The sequence below is a fragment of the Schistocerca nitens genome, chromosome 2 (genome assembly GCF_023898315.1).
Source record: "Schistocerca nitens isolate TAMUIC-IGC-003100 chromosome 2, iqSchNite1.1, whole genome shotgun sequence".
Lineage (NCBI taxonomy): Eukaryota > Metazoa > Arthropoda > Insecta > Orthoptera > Acrididae > Schistocerca > Schistocerca nitens.
Window position 1 is genome coordinate 1134884548 of NC_064615.1, and position 19387 is coordinate 1134903934.

Consider the following 19387-nt stretch of genomic DNA (forward strand, 5'->3'; position numbering starts at 1 on the left):
CCAACAAGCTGTCTGTCCACATGAATGGCCACCAACAAACTGTGGCCAAAAAGTAAGTGGACCACCCTGTTGCTAAACACTGCCAAGTATGATATCCCTCATCTCAATGACTGCGTCACAGCGTGTGCCATATGGATCCTTCCCACCAACGCCAGCTTTTCTGAATTGCACAGGTGGGAACTTTCCCTGCAATACATCCTATGTTCCCATGACCCTCCTGGTCTCAACCTTCATTAGTCACTGTCCTCATCCATCCAACCCCCTCCCCGTTCCTCATTCCAGCACTACACAGCCATCATTTCACTGCCACACACAGTATTTTAATTTATTTTTATTTCTCTCCTTTCCACTACTTACCCCCCTCCCACCTTCTCTCCTGCCCTCCACCCAAACTGCAACACTTCACTGTCTGCCACCCCCACCATACTATCCCCACCCCAGCCTTTTCCTTACCTACACACCCAGTCGTCACTCCCATCAAGTACTGGTGCTGCTGCTCGCAGTGTGGTTTCAGTTCTCTGAGACTGCAGATGTGTGTCCAAGTTGCATTTGTGTGTGTGTGTGTGTGTGTGTGTGTGTGTGTGTGTGTGTGTGTGTGTGTGTGTGTGTGTGTGTGTGTGTGTGTGTGTGTGTGTGTATATATACTGCTGACAAAGGCCTAAATGGCTGAAAGCTATAATTGTGCGACTCTTTTTGTTGTGCCTATCACGAGTTATCATCTCTGCTATATGGTGAGACACATACATCAGGAACGTGTACATAAAATATAAAAAATTGATAATCCAATATATAATTGCTGTGAAACTAAAAAATTCCAATCACTTTTTGATCATCTCTTGTACAGTCAGTACGCTGCTGCCTCATGGGATTAATCCCAATTTCTTATTCTAAAAGACAGCTGCATGGTGATATAATTAACCTTTTAAATACTTACGATTATTAACATCACGCAAACAGCCAAGCAGATGGCAAGTGTTGCCATCGGTGAGCCTGACGTGACTGCAGCTCTGGCCCTGGCCGACTCTAGTCTTCACTGCTGCTGTTGTGTATCTCGTTATGGTGCCTTGGAAGTGCCTAATGAACACAAAACATTAATTAGATCTGTAAATTACTTTACATTAAACTGCATGCAATAAAAGAAAATAATTTAAGAAAATTTCACTAAAATTTAATAGTTACAAAACTTGGTTTGAGGACTGCAGCAGTTTCAAATCTCCTGCTTTAGGGTACACAAACAGTAGAAAAAATTACCTCTGACCTATTGGTCAAGAAGGACCCCAAGCCACAGACAATGTTCCCTTCTGAATGGAGGAGGTCATCCTCTCAAATGGTACACCTTCAGATATGGATTCATTATCAAACTTTTATCCACGAAGTCCCCTCCTCATCTCTTAGGAGCCCATTATAGGAATTTTAGAACACCTCTGCATAATGTGTGGTTAATGTTATAAATGTAAACAAGCCAACAGTAAAATATCAGTACAACTTTGTTTTAGATTTCCAGATTTTGCATTTTCCCAGTATTTACATTATTTTCCATTGGTACCATCATAATCCCTATCCTATCCCTTTCATTAAAATATTTTCACTTTTCAACCACTGCCACAACTTTGGACATCAATTTTCAAACTTATTTACATGGTAAATAAATTGTGTTATTGCTCTATCTCACATTGTAGGGTAATCCATAGCAAAACTATACAATTTATTTCAGAATCTAAGTCACTTTGGGGTTATTTTGCATTTTTAGAGCAGCTTTCAGAATGGTTTCACAATGTTTGATCACATGACTGTTGGAGAGACTGTAATACCTCAAGCGTAGTTTACCTAGTAACAAATATTGTAATCTGGTCAGGTTTTCACACCAGTGACTGATTTTAGAATCATAAAAATGAATCTACTGCAGAATTTTCCATAAGCTGCTTGAGGCACTTTTCACCAGTTTGCGCTTTTGAAAAATGGGTGCAGCCTGTGTGAATATTATGAGTTCCACATATTTACATGATGTATAATACTTCATAGATGTTTGGAAGAAATTATTCATTCTGCAGTTACAGAGAGCTATTGCAAGTAAAATTATTAAATTTTTAAAATATATTACATAACACGGGACCTATCTGTTCACACATCATCAGTCATGCAGTATCTTCTACCTTAAAACAGGCGGTGGTCTTTTACTATGGTGAAATTTGCAGGCAAACAGAGTTTACTTGATGTCTGAATTCAACTCAGACAGTACAAATTTATCTACTTCACAATAAACAACCCATTCATATCATGACAGCCACACCAGTCCAAATGTGCAGGGCTTGGATGTGAGTGCATGTGCAAGAAATCAGATGCAGGTATCACTAGTGGAGTGTGGAGTGTGACTGGGCATTTTGGCCTGATCTGCTTTCACATCTGGCCAATTGGCCTCCACTTCTGGCCTTATCTACTTTCATGTCCAGGAAATTCACCTCCACTGTCGTAAGTAGTACTTTGCAATCTAACAGCATAAGTGCCCAAGGTGTCACAAGCTATTTCTAAACTCTGGCACCTAAGGTTTCTGGGTAGGAGCTCTGTCATGTGCAGTTATCTTAATTATCATGTAACTAACTTGAAATTTTGTAGGGCTCTGTATATGTTACTTGATTAATTAATACAAAACAGAGTGGTGTCAAATCTAACAATATCTTAATTGCGTCTATCATGCGTAAATGCAAATTAATCTTGCATCCATTCCACAGACTGACTGATCATTGGACAGAACTGCAAAAAGTAATTGGAATATAAATGGTGCCTTTCTACCTAATAATATATGCTCAGTCATATTATGGCCATCTGAATGTACAAAAATGAATCCCTTAATGACGTCATCAACTCAACCAGGTGGACTGTGTTGAAAACAAATACATATTCTCAACACACTTTTCAAATTTTATGTATCAGCTACTAAAAGAAATAGCAACAGGAACTGAAGGAGTGACATTTGAAGTATATAGTGATGACACAGCATTACCAGTAACTGATGAGCTTTTTGTTTTGTGGTACAAAAACAACTAGGGTCATATGCGCCCATGTCAAAACACTAGGACATGAAGACAAAGAGAGGAGTTAAAAATGACTGCACATTAGTCCCAGTCAATGCAAGAGAAGACAGCTAAAAATAGGGATGTGGAGAAAGGTCTATAAAATACACCACAGACAGAGAACTGGAGGTCCAGAACCAAAAATTAAATGGCCTTTGCCATATTGCTACAACGGATAAAAAGTGCAACATGGTCAATGGCTGTTAACTCCAACAGCAAACACCAATGAGGAAGGAAGTGGTTAAAAAAAAGGGCATTACACCAGAAAATGGCACACCAGCAAATGTTGGAAACAATGTGCACAGAATAGTGGGGGAGCACCAATTGACAATGGTGATGGTTGAAAAGATGGTGCTCAATACACAACTAAGTTAAAATGGTGGAGGTCTTACAAGCCCATGGGAGAAGACTAATAACACATAGCTTGTTCCCATGAAGGGAGGGCCAGTGGTGATGCCAGAGTCACAGCACCTGCTTACAGATGGCAACATGCAGATAGTTGGAGGATAAGTAAGAACTGGCAGGCTGAGGAACAGTGATTGCAGTCTTAGCTGCAGTGTCAGTGGCCTGGTTTCCGATCGGACTGCCACAACCAGAAACCCACACAAACATCACAGTGGCTCTATCAAGAGGGAGCAGGTGACAGCTTTCCTGGACACACTGGGCTATGGGATGGATGGTGTGTAGCACATAGAAGCTTTGAAGGTCATTGAGAGAGTCTGGGCAGATAATGCAGTTGAAAAGCCTGTGACTATGGATGTACTGCGTGGCCTGTTACAGGGCAAACAGCCCTGCTGAAAATACTTAGCAATGTTCCAAAAGCCAATACAAAAAAAAAAAAGAAACAGCTCCACCAATGACGACACACCAGAACCCACAGTCAGTCCAAGAGCCACCAGTGTACACAAAGGTACTATCACAAAATTCCACACATAGGTTGTGAAACTGAAGACAAAAGAGTCGGGCTGGACTAGTGTCCTTACTAAGTGAATGAAGACGAAGGTGAATATGGGCCGCTGCATGAAGCCAAGATGGTGAAGGGTTCACACCCACTGGGAAAGTTGCTCATAGCGTGAAGCTGATCTGCCAGAGCAAGAGGCGAAAGCAATCTCCATAAGGTAACAGAGAAGAAGGACACGCCCCATACAGGCAATGAAAGGAGAAATCAAACCAGGTCTCTTAGAGCAGATATGTATTGGAAGTTGAAGCACTCTCAAGATTTACCAATATCTCAAACACTGGAACACTAACTTTGTCAGGCTAAGAATCCTCTAATACGGAACATTCTGTGCACACAAATGCTAAGAGTGTACTCACAGTGCGCACAACATGCAGTTGAACGGAGAACTATGACTGCCCCACATTAGGAAAACAGACATGTCCACATGCAAGCCAAACACAAATGGCTGGGAGAAGAAAAGTCCAAATCAGTGTCCATGAATAGCTAACTTTTCTAAGGTCACCATAAATATGTCCTCCAGAGACTACATAACACAACTCAGCAAATTCATATGAGTGCAGATGAGATGGTCCTTTGCAGCACTTTCATCTACTGTTGCTTTTAGGCCACTTGAAATCATGTTGACATATGTATCAATCCACGCCATCCTCAGCTGTGCCTAGCAACCTCACTGGATGTATTTACAATTACACTGATTGATCCATCTTACATCCAGTGGAATTATAAGGTACTTCATTTAATAATTGGAGAAAGAGATTCATCATAGATATTGGTCTAACCTACAGTCAAAGGCAACAAACCTGGTTGTGTGTGACTGTTTCATGATGATTACAAACATGGGACTCTACACCTAACCTTTTTTTCTCTACTGTATATCTTTCATGTCTTCCATGGCTTTTATCAAGCAGTAAGAATCTTTCCTTTCTATTTGTTAATGTTTATGACTAACACTAATGATATTCCAATGAGTCTACTGCATCTCATTTTAAAGAAGTTCATTGTGGCACATACCCACTTATTTCAGGCAACAAGCCAAACTGTTTGTTAACCTGAACTACCAATGTGATTTCTGTATTTATTTCCTTTTTCTTGTTACTTCTTACCCTTTCGCGGTTCTCATCATGTTTTCCTTCATCAACCTATCCAATTCAACCCACAGCTGCGTGGGAGAGCATCATCAAGTACTTTATCGTTACTTGTGACAAAACTCACAAACTGATCCATAATCATTACACGTCTTACTGAAGAGGTGCCTATATTACACCACTAACTACATTTACAGAGAACATAAATTTTTGAGTAGCAGAAAAAACACACAAACTGCCATTCAGGTAACTTTACAACATTGCGAAGACAAGCACTAAACAGGAATTTGGAAATGCCGTGCAAACATCATTATCTACGTGTAGACATGTTTTCATATCTAGGAATACAAATACCAATGTCAGTAAGAATATACGATCAGCAAATGACCTGCAAACTCAGTAATACGGTGCTGTGATCAACATACTAGACTAGACACTCAGTCAAGATGACAGCAGTTCTCTCTCTCCCTGGCTATCCAGACATAGGTGTTCTATAACTTCCCCTAAATCACTCTAGGCAAGTACAAGCCTGACTTTCTTACCCATCCTCTCTCAGTCCGAGATAGAGTTCAATTTCAAATGGCTCAGGATATTCAACCCTCATCTTCTTTCATTCCTTTCTCCTTACCTTACTTCTTATCTTAACTGAATATCCACCTCTAACAATACACTACTACTTTTAGCAGTGACTCGCATATCACAGTTTCACACTTAAGGATTTTTTGGTGTGACGATGCCTAAATGGTTAAATGAAGAGTGAACTCAATAAGCTCGGTTTAATAATGGAAGCAGCCAAACCACTATGGAAACTACAGCAGCAAAATACTAAAGTCACCAGAGGCCTGTTGAGCTCTACAAAAATTGTGTCCCAGTGGTGAATTTAAAAACCAGAAAGAATCTGCCCATATGTGGCATGTAATTCACTGTCAGGTTTGAAATAAAATGTCCTTGACAAGGTGTGATACATACCCCAAGTCTCTTCCAGTTAGCATATTTTCGCAATCACTGTTAATATGCCGTGCAACACAGCTGTGAATGGAACACCATTCCAAGGAGACTTTATAGAGGATAGACCCCTTTTTAAAAGTCTGTTCCAGAAGAAACTATTTGCTTTTTACTTCTCTTTATCTTCTATCCAATTACCTTATAACCATGTATTGATTACTAGACATACTCAAATCTGTTTTGAAAGTTGGCTCAATCCTTCACATCCAATGAAAAACAGGTACCTGACAATATTTCACTAAATATGTGTAATACTACTTATTTATATAAGGATCACCACTAGTGGAGTTAAATCATTGAATCACATGAAAAACACATTACATAGAAGTGCTCAACCAGAGGTTTCTTTTTTTTTTTGGCCACAAACAATAGTTTATAATGCTATTCAATGACACTTAAGTCCTGCATAGGTGTTGCTACAGTTTTAAAACGTGTTTCATTTTAGAATGCATTAAACCGTCTGTATCCTTGATAAATAAAATATGAAATTACTATTTTGTTGTAAACCACACATTAGATTCTATTTTTTTAGAATTGTGTAACTATATCCTCATCAGTCATTTGTATAGATTTTTGGGTGGTTCGAAACTGGAAAATTTTTAATATTTTGAATCGTATATTTCATCACCTTCCTTATGATAATTGCATATGGACTGCAAGCTGAATGTTACGCTTCAAACACAATGGTTTCACCCTGAGGGTGTGCCCACCCTGGCCCACAGGTGTGTGTCCACCACTATGTACTTATGAATACCACAAGGGCATCAATGTCACGAACACGATACAGTATACAAACAGTTTGTTGATACGCAAATAGTGACATGTTCCACCAGGGGGCGCCAGCAAAATGTCTGTGCAGTGCAGACACCAGGTAACAGAGGTCACTGCTATCAAGGAAGCACATTCCAGCTGCATGTGATGTTATGTACATGTTTCTACCTGCTGGAAATATCCTGGCTAAATCTCATAGCCACAAACCTCAATTAGAAAAGACCAGCCCAGATGCTCCATTCTACACCACACTGTCACTGCACTGCATCATGGTATACTAAACAGTATCATCCCCCCCCCCTTCTTACCAACACCCTCCACCACCACATCCTGTGGACACCATTCCTAATAGCCACTCAACATGAAGCACCCTAAAAGCACTAGGGTGGAGGACACGGAGCGACAAAGGACATATGCTGAAACCTACAGAGAAGTATAAAACACACTATCATGGATAAAATGTAAAACTAAAGCTGCTGTGGAGGCATTGTCACCCAACACCGAAGGCAGGGTGCTGGTAAAGTTAAAAGTCTGCCACAGAGGGGTTAAAAGTGGGCAGCCCACTAAGAGGTGGACAACTATCACTTGGGAGCCACAGTGACACTGAGGTGGGTCTTCACGATGGGGTATTTAACCATGCCTTTGCCACGTATGGCCAATACGGAGCTGGCAGAGGACAACTGCTTCCCTGTGAGAGGCCTGGATGAAAAACTTCCACACATTCATAGTCTCCTTAATGACATGCAGTTTGTTTTGCGTGCTGTTATGCCATTCCATCTCCCAAAGGTGGAAAACGCTGTGGTGTAAGAAAGAAAACAGGTCAGCTTCAGAGGTGCCTGTCCCCAGAAGTGGTTTCTGCATTGCCTGTTTGTCCAGCCTCTTGGCAAATACGTTGCCAGGGATCCCGACGTGTCCAGGGGTCCACATTAACAAAATGGAATGGTGGGACTGTTCCCGAATGGATGTTACCAGAGGGTGGTGAAGGTAGCACTGGTTGATAGCTTGTAGGCTACTCAATGAGTCTGTACACAGGAGAAATGACTCGCCAGGGCATGAGCGGACATGCTCAAGAGCACAAGATATGGCCGCCAGCTCTGCAGTGAAATCACTAAAGCCAACTGGCAAGGAATGCTGCTCAACATGTCCTCCATGAACATATGCAAAGACTACATGACCATCAGCCATTGAGCCGTCGGTGTGAAACACTTCAGAGGCCCGGAACACATCAAGAATCGAGGAGATGTAACTGCGGAGAGCAGCAGGGTTAATGGAGTCCTTAGGGCCATGCAAAAGGGCTACACAAAGCTGTGGTCAGGTGTACACCGTGGAGGCATACGTGAACAGACTGCAAGTAGAGGTGGTAAAGGGAAGGACTCCAGTCCGGAGAGAAGGGACTGCACGCGAACTGCTATTGTTAGCCCCAACGTGGGCCGCCGATGCAGGAGATGGAATGCCACCGGCGGGAAAAGAAGATGGTTATTCGGATTGTCAGGAGAAACAATGAATCTGTGCTACATCGAGCAGTTTCACATGTCTGATCTGCAGTGGAGGGAAATCAGCCTCCACCAGAACGCTGGTCACCAGACTCGTCCTAAAGGCCCCTGTCACTAATCAAACCCCACAGTGGTGCACAGGGTTGAGTAAATGCAATGCTGAAGGCGCTACCAAACCATAAACCACACTCCCATAGTCAATTCGGGATAGGACAAGGGCTCTGTAGAGCTACAGCAGTGTACAGCGATCTGCAACCCAATTGGTGTTGCTGAGGCAACGGAGAGCACTGAGGTGCTGCCAGCACTTCTGGTTATGCTGACAAAGATGAGGGAGCCAAGTCAATCGAGTGTCGAAAACCAGTCCTAGGAATTGATATGTCTCTACTAAGGTGAGTGGATCATCATTAAGCTAAAGTGTGGGTTCCGGATGAATGGTACGATGCTGACAGAACTGCATGAGACACAACTTTGCAGCTGAAAACTGGAAGTCATGTGATAGAGCCCATGACTGCGCTTTGTAGATGGCTAACTGGAGGTGCCACTCAGCAACAACAGTACTGGAGCAGGAATACGAAATGCACAAGTAATCTGCATACAGAGAAGGTTAGACGGAGGGTCCCACAGCCGCTGCTAGGCCGTAAATGGGCACTAAAAAGAGAGAGACACTCAATACAGAGCCCTGTGGAACTAAATTCTCCTGGATATGAGTGAAACTACAGGAGGCACCAACTTGGACATGGAAAGTACGGAGCAAAAGGAAGCTAGGGATAAAAATTGAGAGTGGTCCGCAGTGATACCACTCATTCAATGTGGCAAGGACATGAGGTCACTAAGTCATATCATAAGCTTTACGTCAGTCAAAAAAGACAGTAAGCAGAAGTTTCCATCTGGAAAAGGTTGTTCAGATGGAAGACTCAATGAACACAAGATTATCAGTGGTAGAGCGACCATGGCGGAAGCCACCCTGACATAGAGCCAGCAAGCCACATGACTCCAGTACCCAACCCAACCGCCGACATACCGTACGCTCCAGCAGCTTACAAAGAACGTTGGTGGCTATCCACATTAAGCCGGTTTTTAAAGGGTTTGAGCACTAGAATGATGGCACTCTCCTGCCATTGTGACGGAAAGATGCCGTCACACCACATATGGATGAAGATTACAAGGATTTGTTGTTTGTGGTCGGATGAGAAATGTTTAATCATCTGGCTGTGGATGCGATCAGGCCTAGGAGCCATGTCAGGGATATGTGCAAGGGCACTGGGGAGCTCCCACTCTGTAAATGGAGCGTTATCAGATTCACTGCAGCGTTTAGTGAATGAGAGGTCATTCCCTTACAGCTAATGATTGAATGTGCGAAAGGCTGGCGGGAAATTCTCCGATGGACAATCTCGAGCAAAGTGCTCACCAAAGTGTTCGGAAATCGCATTTGTGTTGGTACATACCTCGCCATTTATGGTAACCACAGGGATAGCTGTTAGGGCCTGGTACCTGAAAGGACGTTTGATCTTTAACCAGACTTGGGAAAGTGACGTGTGGCACCCAACAGTGGAGGCGTATCACTCCCAACACTCCTTCTTCCTTCGTTTGATAAGGCAGCGAACACGGGCACAGAGCTATTTACAGGCTATGAGGTGCTCCAGGAAAGTGTGCCACTTCCACAGCTGTAGAGATCACTGACTCTTCTTAATTGTTTCAGCGACTTCCGTCGACCTCCAAGGGACTGCCTTATGCCTCAGGCACCCTAAAGAGCAAGGGACCGCAATTTCTGCCGCAGAAACATTTATGCTAGTCACCTGCTTAACCATCAGTTCCATGTTATGGTGTAGGGGAGATAAAGCGATGACAGCAGAGGTTAAAGTTCCCCAGTCTGCTCTGCTCAAAGCCCATCTGGGCACGCATCCGTGTGCCTGACGCTGGGGCAGTGACAAGAAGATGGGGAAGTGGTCGCTACTACACAGGTCGTCATGTGCTCTCCAGTGGATAGATGGGAGAAGTCCTGGGCTGCAAATTGATAAATCAATGGCCGAGTAACTACCACGAGCCACACTGAAATGTGTTGCGGCTGCAGTATTTAAGAGGCAGAGGTCGAATTGCAGCAGTAACCTCCACAAGAGGTTATGGGCATTAAAATCCTCCAGAAGTAGGAAAGGTTTAGGGAGTTGATCAAGCATTCCAGCTAATAGATTCAGGGGTACTGCACCATCTGGAGTAAGATATACACTGCAGAAGGTTATTTCCTGCGCTGTCCTTATTCTGACAGTCACAGCTTCAAGAGCTATTTGAAGCACATGTTCAATACACACCGAATTTAGGACACAAACGCAAACTCCACCTGACTCTCTATTATAGTCGCTATGGTTCCTGTAATATCCCTTATAGCCATGGAGGGCATGGATCCGCATTGCTGGGAACCTGGTTTCCTGGGGGGCAATGTATATAGCAGGTGTAAAGCTTAACAGTAGCTGTAGCTAAGCCAGGCGGTGGAAAAAACCACGGCAGTTCCACAGGAGGATGACATCGTGAGACTGCGAAGGCATGGAACATTCAATGCTGCCACCGATTCATTGCCTGATTAGTCTATATCCTTTGTGTCTGTGGGCCTGGTGAGATCTAGGGCCTCAGCGGACGTTAAAATCTCCACTTCATCATCAGCTGCAGAGCTTCTAGGTAGTGGTCGTGTTGGTGCCCCCGCCATTTCCTTGGTCTTAGGCATTTCCTTTTTGGATTTCTCTCGCTGCTCCTTGGGTTTCCCTGGCTGGGAAGACTTCACTGGCTCATTCTCTGGGACCAAGGATGAGCGTGAAGCCGTACTACCAGCTGCTTTTGGGATCTTCAGTGACTTGCAGGTGTAGTCTTTCCCACTAGAAGAAACCTGGGAAGGGAGTGACACAAGGGACCCCTTCCTAGCGCGAGAAGCCAAAGAAGACTTACGCTTCTCTGGATTAGAAGTGGGGGCATATGTCACCAATGGCAGGGGAGGGAGGGGGGAGGTATTGGTCCTGAAGTAGTTCGCACATGAGCAACAGGGAGGGCAATGCCCCCCACCATCAAGGGGGCAGGTGTAGTCTTCCGGCTCTAGGAGGTGACCTGGGTTGGCAGAGCTGATGGTGCCAAAACTGTTGTAATGGCAGTGTAAGATGTTGTCATACACACAGAATGCAGGTGTTCAAATTGTATCTTAGCCTCAGATGATGGTTAGTCCATTCAGGGCCTTTTACTCCACGATTTTCCTTTCTATCTGGAGAATCCAGCAGTCAAGTGAGCAAGGCAAATGGTGCTCTCCACAGTTGATACAGATGGGAAGTGGGGGCATGGAGTATTGGGACGTGATGTACTTCTGGAATCTCGGCATGTGACGCGGGAAGACATATGGGCAAACTTCCAGCACTTAAAGCACCACACTGGGGGAGGGATATAGGGCTTTACATCACACCGGTAGACCATCACCTTCATCTTCTCAGGTAATGTATTACCATCAAAGGCCAAGATGAAGGCACCACTGGCAACCCGATTATCCTTCAGACCCCGGTGGACACACCGGATGAAATGTACACTCACCACTCTAAATTGGCGCGCAGCTCATCAGCGGACTGCAAAAGAAGGTCTCTGTGAAATATGATACCCTGGACCATATTTAAGCTCTTATTGGGTGTGACATTTACAGATATATCCCGCAGCTTGTCACAAGCGAGTAATTCCCATGAGGATGATGTTTTAATCAAGACTGACCCAGGTCTCATTTTGGACAAGCCCTCCACCTCCCCGAACTTGTCCTCTAAATGCTCAACAATAAACTGAGGCTTCATCGTTGTGAAAAGTTCCCCACCAGCTCTCAAACATACAAGGTACTGGGGCAAATAAGATCTTCTGCCATCCTTAGCCTGACATTCCTCCCATGCTGTGGCCAGTGAGGTGAACAATATTCTGTCATACTTCTGTGCGTTGAATTGAGCTAGTAATCGCTTAGAGGTTGCTGGTGTTTCACCACCAGCTATAGACGATGGACTACACTTCATCGCGTGTCATCTGCCATGATGCCACCCACTCCGACCAGGGGCCCTACCCACAGCCACCACCCACCCGCAGCAAAAGCCACCTGACAGGATGGACATTGCCGGGAGTCCCGATGCCCCATGGGGATGGACATCTACTCCTTGGAATACATGGGGAGTTAACGGTGCAGGCATCAGCAGAGTGATCCCTGTGTGGTCAGGGGGCTACGACCAACAGGGTACATGGCATCCCAACCAAAACATATTGGCTACCGTGTTGGATATCAAGTGCAAAGAAGTCCATGGTCATTGTCGATGCAGAAATCGACACTGCATAGTGAATGGTGTCCTTGCCCAGGGGATGGAGAATGGGCATGGCTGCAATGCGACGACAAGAAAGTGGGCTAAAGATGTCAATGCACAATGGACACCATGCACTTTGTAAGGAGCCCTTCCCAAGTTGGCTCGCTCTTCAGGAAAATTTTGAAGATTGGAGGTCAGATCTTACAGGGGACCATCATATAAAGGCAGGAATACCTCTGGCCTATTCCAATCCCCAGACCCACAGGGGCGAAAAATCATAAGAGTGAGCAATATATAATACAGAAAGCTAGGTGGTAGTTTGTTTAGGAACTATGTTGTTCAAGTGTCTCTAATGCAGTTAAATTTTTTACATCATTGTTTGCTATGATATGGAGACAAATGGTGGATTATATACCCATTATAACTGTTCAGTGAATTGAACCTGAACCAACATGTAATTGTGACATTTTTTTTTCCTGATTATTGATTTTTCAAGCTGATTCTGCATTTTGTAATCTAGATCTTTAGATAAAAAAGGAGTTTAAAACTGATCATTTTACAAAGACATAGCTCATGTGCTTGTACTGAATTAATACTGTATATGTCTGTGTGTGGTAGCGTCTGCACCTCTGTGTGTATTGATAAAAAATGCTGCTGCTAGAAAAACATGTTCTTCAGTAATGTAGTGACTATTGTGTTAGCCTCCAAAATGGAAAGAGTGTTATATTTATGCACTGTATTAATAGGCAATGGTATTGCACATAAACAATGTAGATTTGAAAAGTTCCAGTTGCAAGAGGACACTTGCATGGTCATCATCAGGTCCATTTGTTCTGTTTCAGTGATGAACCAGTGATTGTTGACTTTTGAAGTTGAGTAGTGCCAGTTATTGTAAAAACTATAATATTACAAAATCTGTAAAATCAGACTTCTATTTTTATTATTGGTTTAAATGCAAACAGATTAGAGGGTACAGTGGAATTCCAGATCAACAGAAACTTCCCCTTGATGCAAAGAAGTTTTCAAAAAGTCACAATGCTCAGGAAAATTAGAAATATTTTTACTTCTTTTCCTTTCCACCCTGAAAATCTGTAACTAATTATTCAAACATTTTCATTCCGATACCCAAATTATTATTTTAATTGCTGGCATCTCTCTTCATTACGCAACCATAGCATCCTGTGAGGCTCCTTTTGAAGAGAGATTAAGGCTGTGTTTAAGATTGTTATCAAGTCAATTGTACTTTGGTCTGCAGAACATCACAGTTTCTTTTGATCTTCTTTAACAGTGCAGCTAATAAGCAAAATGGGATAGAGGGAAGAAGAAAAACAGCAAGCGTTTGTAAATACACATTTGTATGTAACGAGAAAAGTTAATTTTAAAAAAGTGATAAATGAAGAATGGTCATAATCAGGTGTAACATTGCTTCAGCTATACCTGAGTCCTTCGAAGTGGAGGTTGCCCGCCTCCAATACAGGGAACCAGTCAACCAGTGTTATTTCTTCTTCCTGAAATAAATTTGTTCTGTTTAAGTTCTATAACAACAAATAAGCAAATTTACAAAAGTTACATAATATTACAATATATCATATTTGAAGCAATTTGCCAATCATTGCATCGGTTCAAAAACTTATCAGCACCTGATGTGTTTATGCAGTACTTCATAACAGACAACTGTCATTTGTGAAAAGACTGAAGATCTATTAATATTGATTGTCTGGTCATCACCATATAATGTAATGAGGATCATAACACACTTTCCTTGCCGGAAGCTAGTACTTACTTCCGTACCTACCTTTTCTGCGTTAGAGCACAAACCCGACTGAGGTCATAAGCACCCGTGTCATAACCTTAGAACACCTTTATGTGAAAGATGTTAAGAGCAACTGTATGTTAAGCTCAATCAACAGAAGGAAAGAGCTAAAATCAAGAACTACTACTTGAAGAAACATCAATAAAATATGCCGTAGCGGCAGCAGAGATCCCTAACCAAACATTAAATGTTCTTTGCAAAATTGCTATCATTTATATAAACAATCCGCACGTTGCATGCCAAAATGACCAATAACTCAGGCGGAAAACATACAATTAAACATAAGCAGTTCAGAAAATGATATCGGATCAGAAAATAGCAAACCATCAAGTGATTATTACGACCAACACAAAGTGGTGGGAGATCACTACTCAACAAATGGTGATATCTAAAGAGACAGTACCCAATAAACAACCTAGTTAAAATGATCATCTTGCAGTGAGAGAGCCAAGAGGTGGCCAGCCGAACCGTTGGGAGAGGTTAAGTCAATGGAGCTTGTTCCAGTAATGAGAAAACCAGTGGTGATGCAAAAGTGACACCATCTACCAACAGACAGCAAGAAGATCATCTGAATCAATGGAAGAGCTGGCAGGTTGTCACACATGATAACAATGTGACGAGGAACCCACAAGAAAATCATAGTGGCTCCCTCAAAAACAACAACTGTAAGCTTCCTTGGACTCTTACAGCACAATGAGGATCTGAAGGCTTGTGAGAGAATTGGAGCATATGACACAATTAAAAGGTGTATATTGTCGGATGTGCTAGGTGGTCTGAAAGAGTGCAAAGAGCTCTGCTTTAAAAATCTAGCAGTTTGCAAGAAGATCGTACCAAAAATGGTCAGTGCTGACGATAAGGCACACCAAACTCCATGGACTGTGAGTCGTCAGTCTACATGAAGATGCTACCACTAAATTGGGTGCAAAGGTTGAGGAGCTAACAGCAATAGATCAAATCCATTTGCTTCCCGAGGAAAATACTTTGAAGTCCAAGATAAACACGGGCAGCTACATGAAGCAAAAGTGGTGAAGGGCTCACACCAAACAGGAACGTGGCAGATTCCACGAAACTAAGCTGTTGGAGCAGTAGCCAAAAGCGAACTCAGGAAGGTAATACGAGAAAAATGTGGCCGGTACTGGCAGTTGAAGGAGGCATCGAAATAAAGGGCACAAGATGGGTGGCTGGGCACAACACAACAAATGGCAATCATATCCACTGAGGAGAAGATCATGCCCATAGGACAGTTCCAGTTAGGCAGCTTCTGCATAGAAGCTCTCAACCAGACTAGTGTAAAGGTTGCCAGTGGCCCAACATATTCCACAATGGTAGACTGTGTTATGACCATGAATAAATGAAACACATATAGTCTAGTTTCAAATGGACACGGGATTGGTATAAATGGAAGATGTAATGATAGTGGAAGAAACCCACTGTGACACTAGAAATTCATACAAACTGTTTTTCCAATAGAAAAGCAAAAGCAATTTTTGATCCTGCACAAGTAGAGGATCAAGACATTACCAAGGATACAAGTCCATGGAGAACTGCTTAAGATAGCTCAGTCACTGACCAAAAAGGAAGTTGGATATGCCTGTCGGGAAACAGATCATGGAAGTGTTAATGGGGACAGCAAAGATAGTTGGTTGGTTCTACATCTACATCTACATCTACATCTACATCTACATCCATACTCGGCAAGCCACCTGACGGTGTGTAGCAGAGTGTACCTTGAATACCTCTACCGGTGCTCCCTTGTATTCCAGTCTTGTACTGTTTGTGGAAAAAAGGATTGGTTGGTTGGTTTAGAACCGGGAGAAGGAACCAAACTACAAGGTCATCGGTCACTTGGTACTAATAAAATAATGCCACAAGTGAGAGGATAAAATGGACGAAACATATAACACAAAACAGAAAGAAAGGAAAAGCCAAAACAGTGAAGAGGAGGCAACGAATACTAAGATAAGAAAAAGGGGACAAAAAAGAAACAGAAATACACTAGAAACAAAAGACAGTAAAACATGAAAGCAGATTACATTGGCTGACAAACCACAAGAATAAAAAGGGAAAGCCAGCCACTCTGTAATACATTAAAACCTCCACCCTAAAAGCACTAGGGTGGAGGACACAGACTAACAAAATACATGCACTAAAACCTACACTGAATTATGAAACACACTCTCACGAATATAACGTAATCAAAAACTGCAGTGGAGGCATTCTCGCCCAACAACGAAGGCAGGGTACTGGAAAAGTTAAAAGTCTGTCACAGAGGGGCGAAAAGTGGGCAGTCCAGCAAGAGGTGGACAACTGTCATTTGGGAGCAACAGCAACACTGAGGTGGGTTCTCGAGACGGTGCAGGTAACCATGTGTTAGCCACATATGGCCAATGCTGAGCCGGCAGAGGGCAGCCGATTCCCTGCAAGAGGCTTGCATGGAACACTTCCACACATTTATAGTCTCCTTAATTACATGCAGTTTGTTGTACATGCTGTTATGCCATTCCGTCTCAAAATGCCGAAAAACCCTGCGATGTAAGGCATAACGTATTTCAGCTTTGGAGAAGCCTATCTCCAGAAGAAGTTTCTGCATCACCTGTCTGGCCAGCATGTCAGCAAGTTCGTTGCCCAGGATTCTGACATGTACTGCAGCTACACAAACACTATGGAACAGCGGGACTGTTCCAAGGCATAGATGGACTGCTGAATGGATGTTACCAGAGGGTGGTGAGGGTAGCACTGGACGATAGCCTGTAGGCTGCTCAATGAGTCAGTACACAGGAGAACTGACTCGCGAGGGCGTGAGTGGATGTACTCAAGAGCACGAGATGTGGCCACCAGCCCTGCAGTGAAAACACTGCAGCCACCTGGCAAGAAGTGCTGCTCAATATGTCTTACATGATCAGATGCAATGCTTACGTGTCCATCAGCCACTGCGCCGTCAGTGTAAACCACTTCACAACCACGAAACACGACAAGAATCGAGAGGAAGTGACAGCAGAGAGTGGTGGGGTTTGTAGTGTTGGCAGAAGAGCCAGCACCGTGTTGCTAGAGGAGGCCGAAATGCACGCTTTTAAGCTCACGTAGATTGGTGTGAGGTCTGGAACAAGGTAAAGTAATTATCCTATAAAGAAAAGAACGTAGTTCTTGGAATACTTAACTTTAATCCACAATTGGTGAACATCTCTCGTTACAGTACATGCTTCACAATGTTAATTATCAAATGCTATGGCGCCTTACTAGGTCGTAGCAAATGACGTAGCTGAAGGCTATGCTAACTATCGTCTCGGCAAATGAGAGTGTAATTGTCAGTAATCCATCTCTGGCAAAGTCGGCTGTACAACTGGGACGAGTGCTAGTACGTCTCTCTAGACCTGCCGTGTGGTGGCGCTCGGTCTGCTATCACTGACAGTGGCGACACGCGGGTCCGACATATACTAATGGACCGCGGCCGATTTAAAGGCTACCACCTAGCAAGTGTGGTGTCTGGCGGTGACACCACAGGGTTAATGGAACATTTAGGGTCACGCAAAAGGTCCACACGAAGCTGCGGCCAAGACATACACCAAGGAGGCATACATGAACGGTCCGCAAGTAGAGGTGGTAAAGGGAAGGACTCCAGTTCAAAAAGAAGAAACCGTATGCGAACTGCTATCATAAACCCTGATCTGGGCCACTGATGCAGGAGATGGACTGCACTAGGAGACGGTAATTCAGATGCTCAGGGGAATTATTAATGTGTTCTGCGTAACTGGTGAGCAGTTGCACGTGTGATCTGCAGTGGATGGAAACCAGCCTCCACCAGTGCACTAGTCACCGAGTCATCCTAAGGGATCCCGTCGCTATTCAAACCCTACAGTGGTGCACAAGGTCACGTAAATGCAATGCTGAAGGTGCTGCCGAACCATAAACTACACTCCCATTATGAATTCAGGATTGGACAAGGGCTCTGCAGAGCTGCAGCCGTGTACAGCGATCTGTACCCCAATTGGTGTTGCTCAGGCAATGGAGGGCATTGAGGTGATGCCAGCACTTCTGATTAAGCTGATGAAGATGAGTGAGCCAAGTCAATCAAGTGTCGATAACCAGTCCTAGGTATTGATATGTCTCCACTACAGTGAGTGGATCATCATTAAGGTAAAGTGCAGGTTCTGGATGTATGGTATGACACCGACAGAAGTGCATGACGTATGACTATGCTGCTGAAAACTGGAAGCCGTTAGCAAGAGCGCATGGCTGTGCATTGTGGGTGGTTCGCTGGAGGCACTACTCAGCAACAACAGTAGTGGAGCAGCAATATGAAATGCAGAAGTCATTCACATACCGAGAATGTGAGATGGAGGGCTGACAGCCGCTGCTAGACCATTAATGACCACTAAAACTAGAGAGACACTCAATACAGAGCCCTGCAGGACTCCATTCTCCTGGGTATGGATGGATCTATGGGAGTCACCAACTTTGACATCGAAAGTACGGAACGATAGGAAGTTTGGGATAAAAATCTGGAGTGATCCCCGGAGACCCCACTCAGACATGGCAAGGATATGACATTGCCAAGTCATGTCGTATGCTTTACGGAAGTCAATAAGGACAATAATCAAGTGTTGCTGTCTGGAAAAGGCTGTTCGGATGGCAGACTCAATGAAAACAAGATTATTCGTGCTAGAGCGACACTGGCGGAAGCCACCCTGACATGGAGCCAGCAAGCCACGTGACTCCAGGACCCAACGAGGACCCAACCCAACTGCTGACAAACCATAAATTCCAGCAGCTCACAAACAACTTTGGTGAGGCTGATGGGCCGATAGCTATCCACATCAAGAGGGTTTTTACTGGCTATGAGGACCGAAATAATGGTGCTCTCCCGCCATTGCGATGGAAAGATGCCATCAC

At 43.7% G+C, this 19387-nt stretch overlaps 1 protein-coding gene across 1 annotated transcript in view; it reads right to left on the reverse strand.

Moving 5' to 3' along the window:
• The window catches only part of LOC126235595 (uncharacterized), a 263118-nt gene that overhangs the window by 194917 nt on the left and 48814 nt on the right, over window positions 1-19387 (reverse strand). Inside the window, exons 3-4 of the mRNA XM_049944309.1 lie at window positions 14122-14192; window positions 935-1074 (exon numbers count right to left, since the gene is read on the reverse strand). Of these exons, the coding sequence (XP_049800266.1) occupies window positions 935-1074; window positions 14122-14192 (211 nt within the window). The remainder of the gene's footprint in view (window positions 1-934; window positions 1075-14121; window positions 14193-19387) is intronic.